This window comes from Lissotriton helveticus, chromosome 11 (genome assembly GCF_964261635.1).
Source record: "Lissotriton helveticus chromosome 11, aLisHel1.1, whole genome shotgun sequence".
Lineage (NCBI taxonomy): Eukaryota > Metazoa > Chordata > Amphibia > Caudata > Salamandridae > Lissotriton > Lissotriton helveticus.
In genome coordinates, this window is record NC_136072.1 from 410500328 (window position 1) to 410511365 (window position 11038).

Sequence of the window (11038 nt, forward strand, 5' to 3'; positions counted from 1 at the left end):
GGGTGGGGTGCATTGTTGCAGTGATGGGGTGGCTTAAAGCCATCTGCCTACAATGTACTCCTGACAAAACAGAGATTCTGCTGTTTGGCCCTAACCCCTTTCCCGGTTGGTCAGGTTCCTGGCCGAGCAGTTTTACACTATCCCTCACCCTCACAGCACCTCGACATAGACCTACATTTAAATATCAGATTTTGGCAGTGGTGAAAACCTCCTGCTGAACACTCGAGATGTTAAAGAAATTTCTCAATTCCCTGCCATGAGAAGCCAGGAAATCAGTAATCCAGGCTTTGATTCTCTCCAGATTGGATTACTCCAATGTTCTCTATCTGGGGATCCCAGATTACCTAATACAGAGACTGCAAACTGTGCAGAATACAGCAATTAAGCTTTTTTTAAGCTTCCTGAACATGCCTCAGTATCACACTACTGTAACAAACTGCATCGGCTACCAGTGAGAAAAAGGATTGTTTTTAAAGCCTTGACCATCGGGCAACAAGATTTTGACCAGGCTGGTCCTATATACCTGTCCAACTGGCTAAATTAATACAGCCCACGAAGAACCTTGCGTTCACAATCTACCACGTTGCTAGTCATTCCTCACACTAAATGTAAGAAGTTGGGTAGTTTGGCCTGCTGTTTTGGCAGCTGAGCACTGGAATGAGCTTCCCCTCCAACTCAGATGTATTCCAGGCAACCGTTTTTCGGAAGCAATTGAAAGATCACCTCTTCAAATTGTAGGGTGTTTGATGATCTCTTGTGGCCATGTTGCATTAGTACCGGGACACACTCATAGTAACATTGCGCTTTAGAGATATTTTCATTCATATATTCATACCAATGGCCCTCTGTTTAAGTAGTTCTTTGTTTTAAGAAAGAGAGGTGTGTTGTGTGAATGACTAGGACAAAAGTGCACAACATTCCTTGTACTTCTTTGTTTTATAGCAGGAGGTAGTAAGTGTATCAGTACTGATACTTAGATCCCTTGCAGATATCCAGGGCCACTAGAATTAGGCAGCTGGGAAGGGCCCAATTATGAGACAGATTAGAGTAAATTATGTGGCAAGAAAAGGCAAAATATGCTGCATTATGCTGCACATTTTGTGTTAGTATTGCTTTATTATTTTTAAACTTATCACGATCTAAGCATTAGTTGCACCTCATTAATACCAGTTTAACACCCAAATTGAGCTGACTGAAATTGACTGAACGGAAACACATGTTGCTGCGTTTTAGTAACTATTGAACTGTGTGAGCTAGCAACAATTTTTTTTGCTAAAATTTTCAGATTATACTGCAGATGATAGAATATGTGGCAAATGTAGCAAATTACAAATATGCGAAAATCTCTGCGGCAGCACAAACGCATAATTCGTGTGACCCTGCATATATCTGTTCGCACTTCAAAGCTCTTTTTCTAGCATGGCAATCGTGACTCATGTCTCTAGCTGCAAATATGCAAAGCTACATTCACTATTTTCAAACACATCCACGCTCAAATATTGCAAGACAACTTTTTCTATTGATGGAAAGCTGAGTGAAAGAACCCGTAGAAGGCAAATTATCCACTGGTTTCGGTGATGTTGCTATCACAACCTCCAACTCCTGGTCACATTTTGCTTTTAGCCTCCACAGCAAAATAGACTGTTTTAAGAATGGCAGCTCAAACTTGAGATTTCTGGCTGGAAGAAAAATGTTCTCTGAAATGCGGTCTACTGCCCCTTGAATTTGGGTTCATGCCAAATATCAAAGACCTAAAAACAGACATCCTTGATGGCACACACATGTGCATGCGCACCCACACATAGGCACACACACATATCATAGACATTTGTTTTTTGCAGCACGTTTTATTTGCCCACCAAGTTCTCCTACCATCACTGGAACCTATGATCTGAAAGTTTTTCACCCAGGTCCTTACAGCAGGCACATAGCCCGATGAGCTGTCTTACTGGATTGAAACCTACAAAGTGCACTGTATTCAGTAGCATGTGCTCAACTTGCCAGTCTTCTATTGCGTGTTGGCAAACTCTACCTATTCAACACAAAATAAACAGATCGGGCCCGATTCACAAAAGTAATCTGAGACAAAATCCTAACTTTACTACTTTCGGTATTCACAGAAGGCATTTAGGTGTACTAAAGTTAGGATTTTGTCTCAGTTAAACATAAGTTTTGGTCTTAAATTAAACTTAAGACAAACTTAAATTTAACTAAGACAAAATCCTAGCCGTAAAGGTAGGATTTTGTCTTAGTTAAACTTAGTTTGTCTGAAATTTAACTTAAGACCAAAATTTAAGTTCGACTGAGACAAAATCCTAACTTTATTACTCTTAAATGCCTTCTGTGAATACCGAAAGTCGTAAAGTTAGGATTTTGTCCCAGATTACTTTTGTGAATCAGACCCATAGATTTGAAGGGCTTCAAGAATTATAATAAAAAAATTTAAATGTCCATTCTTCTTATCGACTACTTTAACAACCAAAACCTTTACCCTCCTAATCCTGGTGATATAGAGACCCAATCTCTGCTTGACAAACACTCTTTTGCAAGATGGGTGGGAAATCTAAGACTCACACCCTTAAACCTCACTCACTTAGAGCCTGTTTTGGATCTTGGTGGACTGGTACTCTGTCACAATGGTGACGGATATCCCATCCACCAAAATCTAAATCCAATAGGATGTTATGGGATTTATATTTCAGTGGACAGGATATCCGTCCCGTTGTGTCGGAGTAACCAGTCCATCAATATCTAAATCGGACCCTAAACTACTGCTCTGTGTATGGGAGGAGGCAAACTGAGAGATGCCAATATGTGCAGCCAGTGTGAGCATTGAGATTCCTGAAGAGGCCAGGCTCTGTGACCAGTCTGAGAGAAAAATATGTCAGAGCACCGCCGTCCCACAGCTAGTATGAGACCCAGATAAGGCTGCACTACGCTCCTGTAAAGTGGTTTTGGAGCAGATGTTAAGCAATGACATGATTTTCTTATAGTATTTGAATGCCTCCATCACAAGGAAGTCCCAAACTGCCAAGATTCAAACCGAAACCCTTAATGTGCTGAAACGTGCCTTGTAGCAAACATGAACCATATTTAAACCACCAAAATAAATTCCTTAAAACATATTGAAATTTGGTATACAGAAAGAGGTAAGTTTGCTCTACTTCTAGATTTCTGTGACAGAAAAAAAAACATCCAGGGTGATCCATTTTAAGTGTCAAGTGGCAATACCAGTCTGGTAACTTTGGCGGGTTAAGGAAGGTGTGCGGGGAAGCCACGGTGGATACCTGGTCAGAAGAGTGGACAGGCCGTGAGGTGACATCTGCCTTCGAGATCTTCTTTCGTACATTTTGAGAAGTATCACTGACCGAACCCAACATGGGCATTGGGGTAAAGTTATCTGCTTGATGTCCAATAACTTTTATTTTGACAGAATAGGGTTACCCTCCCCCCCCCGCTCCCCCTTTATAAAGGAATGGAGAGAAAGGTTTTAAGTATGTGAACGTACCTTTGCGTAGATCCCCGAGTGGGATTGGAAAACCTAAAACAGTCCTGGTAAAAATGCTGAACTAAGCCCCACTCATTTTGTTCTCTCTATTTTCATCCATCCATTCTCTCCCCTTCTCTCTCTTCCCCTAACTAGGCTGCATTATCTGTACCCTATCCCTTCATCTCACTTTCTATTGAAGCCCCCTGTGGCTGCTGCAGTTAATCTGAGTAGAAAGTGTCGGAAGCACCAGTAGCGGCTTTGGGCTTTCCAAATCGGCCTTCAAGGGCTGATGCAGCCCACGTGGGAAATGCCAGGTGATGCAATAGGCCTGCCTGGCCCTGGTAGTTCCCGATTACTGGCCTTCATGTGGTACCCACAGGTTCCTTCTTTTCATTTCGTATGCGCCCAATCATAGTTTTCCCTCCCTTGAAATGCTACATTTTTTGTGTTTTCTAGGTAAATAAAAGGCTGCAATAAATCGTGCCCCCAACAACAGATACTCTCTATTAATATTTAAGTCAAGATCCTGTTCTCAAAGTATATTGACGTTAGCCTGAAGCTCCGCGTGTGCATGGGAGTGCATATCATCCATGAATTTTCCTGCTGGGTGATTTTCACCCATGCAAAAAAGTATGCCAATTTTCACTTAGGTACAAAGTGGTGAAAACAGAATGTATACACTCTCAAAAGCATGGCGAAATTCAGATTTTTACACGAATGTATTTTTCATGTATATTTTGTGTGGCTTAGGCAAAATAATAAATCGCAAGACAGGAAAAAAAGTCACACCAATAGCTACAGAGTTTGATATGGGAACACTTTGTATGGCCAAAGAAAAATTAGGAATGTTTCCTTCTGTGACATTGAGTAAGGACAACAAGCCTTGTTTCAGTGTCACCTGGTTGGATGCTAGGCCACAAATTCAGTGGAAGTGTTCTCTCTGGTTAGCGGTAAATCACAAGATGCAAGGGACTGGTAATCTCAAGAGAGTGGGTTTATTTAGGGGAGTTGGGGCAGGACATTTTATTTTTTAAGTAAACATCAGCCCCCAAAGTGGACACCAGTAAATCACAATGGGGTGACTTTCCCCAAAACATTGGTATAGTGCACGTTGCATCGCACTGCGTTTGACCAACAGAAACATCACAGAAATTGTATCTGTATTTATCCATATATTTATTTTAGGTTTTGGGAAACAAAAACCTGAAACTATTATATTTCCAAATGCATTTAACTGATAAGTGCAGACTCATAATTGAATGCCTGAGAGGTTTCGGTGATTTGAACACCCATAGTCTATAAATCAATGAACTTATATGAAAACATGCACATTTTCAAATTAACTTCATGCACGTCTACTGCTAATCAAGTCGCATTACTAAAATGATTTTCTATTTTACTCCCTTGCCTGTCAATCCACACAGCTACTTGTCTGGTAGTCATAAGTGAATCAGTGAATAAACAACCTAAATTCCATTTTTATCCACTTTTAAAAATAAATAAAGACAGGAAAATAAATAATGTTCTCTATATTTTTCTGAAAAAATCAAGAAAAAACGGAAAACGGGGAGCCCTAATTAAAAGTACCTCAAATTATGAGGTTGTAAATTAAAGAAACTAACTGATCATGTGAAGTATTACAATATTGAAATATCAAGACAAGGAGAACACTAATAGGAAATCGTATAAAAATATAAGAGTTTTTAAAATGAAATTGTTAAAAACAAAAAATGAATTTACATCGTAATAATGACCGGTTGGCACACAAGCTTGACAACAATTAGAAGATAAAATTGTCAACGCTGCTGAAATGAAATGTACTATAATAATGAGTGCCTATATGTCAGCATTCCATAAAAATGCTTGTAAAAATGAGCACTTGCCATTCACATATTAGGGTCAACCCAGAAATGGCTTTAGTGCTGAGTAAAAGGTCTGTCATGTGACAACATGTTCCTGAAGGTGCATTTGTTCCTGAATGGCTGGTATGACTAGTTTAGATTGAGTCAAAAGCCAAACAAGTGGATGAAAAGTTAATAGGGACGGCACAATGGGATTTAAACCAGGGGATTCATCACTGCTTTATAAATGGCCATTCATCATATAAAAATCTAGTTATTCAGGTAGGGCATAATTACTGCACTCACAAACACCATACAGGGCTTAAAATATCAGAAGATTGCCACCAGACCGGCAATTCGGCTTTCGCCATGAAGTTACTCGTCTATGAGATTGCCATTTGACCTCGTTTTTTTTTTTTTAAAGTAATCGTGACGTGCATTTTGAGGTGATTCCTACAAATATACATTTCCAAATTGGTCAGGTATTTACTGCATCAAAATATTGCATACCTAATTATCACCACAAAAGAGATGCCGAGTCACTCTGGGACTACCCTCTAGGACTTTCCGATAGGATATTGACATGCGATCTATTTACCCGGTTACAAGTACCTCCTCCTGCTCAAAACTTGAGCTTGTGAATGAGCAGATGGTAATACATGCTTTCATCTTCAACTTCCCAACTGATTGACTCTCTCTTGTATAACTGTATTTTTTTTATTGAACTTAATGGGAAGGCATAACTTCAAACTCAGTCAGATGGAAAACAGGACTGCACTGTCCCAAATTCGAACACATGACATGACCAATAGGTTACAAACAGATCTTCGCAGGATGTGCATTAACCCTCTGTGCCACCCAAATGAAAATCAATCCCATACAGTGCAGATGAAATGATGGTCTTTATAAATTAATTAAACTAAAAAGATACATCACTGGCATTGAAACCTGTGGCCTGCGGGTCAGACTCGGACCTCTGCAACAGGTGCCAGCCGAATGAGCTACTGTAGAGCCTCCATCACAGACAGCCGGAAGTTCCTCTTCCCACTCTTACCTGCTAGCACTGCTGGAGCCAACACGGCGAGGAGACAGGCCAGCAGCCTGCCGCGGTGACTCATTGTGGGGGTTCAGCTCCGCGCGGCCCTCCAGAGTCCCTGGGTGTCCCGGTCATTCTCGCGCCAAAGCCTGGCCATCCTCAGAGCAGCAGACAGTCCACGAGCACGCGCTTCTGAATCCCGGGGCAGGCTCCTCCCACCTCAGCTACGGGGGCGGGGAGGGAGGCAACCAGTTGTCTCTCGGTGCGTGCATCACGCCGCATTTCCCAGAGGGGAGTTCCCGAGTGTGTCAGCAGTGTTCTCATTCAAACCTGTTTTCTCAGAAGGAGAACGTGCCTGACCTGCCCTCGCCGGTGGGAACCAACCTCTGTCTTTCTTCGGCTGGGGATGCAACCTATACCCAGTGCTTAACTTTGAGCGGTGGCTGTAGGTGTGCCCACCCGCACTTCATTTTGGGGACCGGCTTTTAATAGGGCCTCACCAGACCTTTGTCCAGAGCAAGAGGGAGAAACTCAGAAAAAGTGGGAGGAAAAGAAAGATGGAACAAAAATGACGTAGTGAGTCAGCAGAGATGAAAGAGAACCTGCATGAGTAAAATACATGGGGATGAAGTGTATGGTGGGATAAGAAAAAAGCAAGAGGTAGAATCCAGATTGTGCAACTTTGGTATTTGGAAATCCTGACATTTGCCATTGCCAGCTATGGAATTCCAAGAAAAGTGTTCAGCACCTGCACTAATTATTTTACAAATTAAGCACTGCGTAGCACTTCTAGCACTGAGGGAAAATATTGTTTTCCTATAGTAATGCATTGGCAATTCAAAATTAAGCAAAATCCATGAATGCGACAAGGCCGTGTGTTTTAACAATAGTTGATGAATTCCTGGCTGAAATACAATAGCGTAGCCAGTGTGTCACAGTCCTTAGATGGGAAATGTGCCCCGGCTGCTGTTTGAATTATAAGGTACAGCAACAATCAGAGCTCAGGGCCTCAGTGCCCCTCCACCTGCTGCAACAAGGAAAGCTAAGTTCTTGCGGATAAAACAGGTGCCCAGTTCCAAGTTGTTTCAATTCGTTCCAGTGAACCCTCCCCCCACCCCCAACGATGTTTGTTGCTGCAATATCTATGTGGAATTAGAAAACTTGCCTTTCCAGCTGGCTTGCCAACTCTCCTGACTGGGGTTATTGGGATTAGCGGGCCACTCATAAGGAGGTGTCCTAGATCTGTGACAAATGACACAGTGGTGGAAAAGAAGGGCAATTGCATGTGCCGTGTGCTGTCACTGTTCTGAAGAAAGTGGCTTCTACATTTGCTTAACTCTGTGTGGTTGTGTTGTGCTTATGAAGGACTCAAATGCTTTAAGGCCATGTTTATGAGCAATTTAAATTCAAATGCGGGGCTAGTGTGTGGCTGGAATTACAAGTTCCACCTGGTATCTCCCGACCTAAATTTAGCTATTCTGAAATAATGCTTCCGAGATAAGGATACGATTTTACTACTTCTACGGCTGATTTACTAAGAAACCACGTATACTTTGTATTTATCTGTCACCCCTTTGGTCGACACCTCATAAGATTACTTTTATTTGTAAGCACATTCAGAAAATTTGTATCAGAGTATGTTGATAAGGTATCGAGACTTCTCTGGACACCTTTTGGTGTCAGTTTCTAGCAGGACGATATTGTCCATATATAGAAGTGTACTTACAGGGTAGAACCTAGCTATGGAGCGTCACTGGCTGTCCTACTAATCACTTCAGGGAGATCCGCCATATATAACTAGAAAAGAAGAGGGGCCAGCAGACATCCCTGTTTCACTCCATTTCCGGTGGGGATTTTCAGAGTCTTATCCCGCCTACCTCCTAACATGACGTGACACCACGTATCAGTATGAAGGGCAATAATACATTTAAAAGATCCCTGGCATTCCCATGGCACTCAAATTCCTCCAAAGAGGCTGCCTATCTGTGTGGTCAAAAGCAGTTCAACAGTCAATATGAGTTGCATAGACATGCATTCAACCTCTTTTCACATGTTTCTCCAGGATCAAATTAGCCACAGTTATATTATTCAAGGTCAAGTGACCAGCTCTAAACCCAGCTTGTTCCAAGGGTATAATGTTTCCTTCCTCTGCCTATTAAAGTAGGTTAGAGTAGACACATTTTGCAAAACTCTTTCCTGTGGCGTCCAACAAGGTGCTCTGCCTATGGTTACTTGGTATGTTTAGAGGTTTTTTTAATGTAGTGGTATGATGATACTACCCTTCCAAGAGCTAGGAACCTCTCCTGTATGATAGCAATAACGGAAGAGCCCCGCTAAATTAGACGCCCATAAGTCCAGATCCAGTTTTATGATGGTAATAGGTAATTGATCTGGACCTCTTGCACCGGGATTCCTGGCAGCCGTAAGATAATGTAACACCTCCTGTCTAGATGGAGGTGGAGAGAAGGACATCTCCAATCTAAGATCCTTCCAAGGGAGTCCATTTCCCTATTGCTATCCATCACGTTATTCAAAGCATAAAGGGAAGTTATATATTTCTGACATTCAGAGTTAGTAATATTATTTGTCTTGGGTTTAGAGAAAGAGACACTATTTTACCCTATAAATTGTAGTTCACTCCTCTTTAACTAAACGTTTCTCTGACTAAAATGATGGTATTGAGAGCCATTTTCCAGAGCATCAGGAAATCGACGAGGCACAAATGCAGTTGAGATCAGATTCAAAACAGAAGATGAGGATAATAATCCCTTTTTAGAGTCCCAGAGTGGATGAACGTTTCGGAGGATATTCTTCGAGCCAATAATCATCTTTTCATCCTGTTAATCTAAAACAGTACCTTTTTTATCCACTATTACTGGCTCCTCTGTTGACATCAACCTACTTGACTTACACTTTCTCTCGATAGCAACAGATGGCTGTACACTTTCCCCAGAGTCTACTATGTTCTCTGTATAAAGAATTTCCAGAGAGAATGTAACTTTTTTAGACCCTTTTATATTTAATTTTCTCATCTTTCTTTTAGCCTTTTTTCGATCTTTCCTTTTCATAGGGTCCGAGGCTTGGGACCGTGGTTTTTCCACTGTCACTTCATTTTTTTTCTTCTTTCAGTTTAAAGATCAAAAAGTCTTCAGTTTCCAGCTGAGCAATATTTCCCCAGATCCACCCTTAAGGGTTCTTGGAAACGAGGGTCCTTTTCCATAAAAATGAGCTCCAGTGAGGATAAATGTATCTCTAGTACACATTTTTGTGTGTATGCCTGCGTTCTTGAGGTGGCACAGTCAACTTGAACACCAGTTTCTCTTTTTTGAATGAGACTATCTCACACACCAGCCTGCTTAGATTCCAGCGTATAACACCCCTCATATTTCATGGAAATTCTATTAAAATTACAGACTGAATTTTCAGAATCGAGTCAGAGCTATTCATAGATTTTACCAGGAGATTCATGATAGAAGACAACATTCTCTAGGGGCATTGGAGTGTTTTTGAGAAACAGATATTCTGACAAGGAAGATTCAGCTCACCCTCGGCTCACCTTCACCAGCAGTATAATATTCTGTAGCTCCACCCACAGAGGAGGATGGCTAGAGGCGAAATAAAATTATGGGGACAGTTTTCCCCATGCTGTGGTTGCAACCAGCAACCAACTCTCCCCCGGGGAACTACCCGATGCAGGATCCTTGGCTATTTCCTTGGCTTTGTTTGCCCTATTATTATTAACAAAAAATGTCTATGGGTCTAAAGAGTCAACTATACATCCTGTTCAAGACACAACTAGATAGTGGGAAAACTTAATGGTGAGAAAAAAGGGAGTGTGCTCTCGTGTAAACTAAAAGCACAGCATAATATCACCAGGGTATAAAAAACACCCATCAGTTCCCATTCGGTACCGCCCTTGTCATCATATGGGTTCTCCTCATACCCAGAAGAATATGCTGGCAACCTCAAGATGTTACCATGGCTGCCGCCAAACCATTGAGAATCAGATTTAGTAATAGGGAGTACCAGAATAAATGTGTATAAGGGTAACTGATTTGCAGTGCGTGAATAAGTGAGAGTGAAGAAAAGGTGAGATATATAAAATTGGAGAGAAGAGAGTAAAAGGAAAAATGTATTTGTATCTCTCAAATCTTCTAAAAACAGTGCAAAATAACAGCAGATTCACCAAATAACTGCTTTTTAGAGTCAACGGCCAACATGTTTCAGCAAATGTGGATACTATTTTTCCACTGCTTTCATCAGGACCATATATTCGCTACTGCAGAAACGTGAAAATATTTAAAAATTGGCAACCATTTCACCTGATCATCCTAGGTCATGGGAAGTATCCTCCAGAGAACTATTAGGTAGAAGGATAAAGCATCGCCTCACCTGGCTGCAGCTCAGGTAAGTGGAGCACCGCTCTAGTAAAAACAAAAGAATAACAGATCAGGACATTCTTATATGGTATAGATACCATGATCTTTTAGTGGGTATGTGATGAATCCTAGTGTGGGGAACTCAAAACTCTGTCAAATGTAATGAAAACCACTTCTCATGTGGCTCTATTAAAGTGAAGCAGTGGCTCAGAGACACAAAATCGACCAGTCTGAAACCGATCTAATTATTGCTCTGAATCACCTTCTTTCAAAATACTCAAGAGAGACAATA

The 11038-nt window shown here is 41.3% G+C and overlaps 1 protein-coding gene across 1 annotated transcript in view; it reads right to left on the minus strand.

Moving 5' to 3' along the window:
- IL20RB (interleukin 20 receptor subunit beta) overlaps nt 1-6554 on the minus strand; it is a 306603-nt gene extending 300049 nt beyond the window's left edge. The window contains exon 1 of the mRNA XM_078667886.1: nt 6386-6554. Coding sequence (XP_078524012.1) covers nt 6386-6449 — 64 coding nt within the window. The 5' untranslated portion in view covers nt 6450-6554. The remainder of the gene's footprint in view (nt 1-6385) is intronic.
- Nucleotides 6555-11038: the final 4484 nt, after the last annotated feature.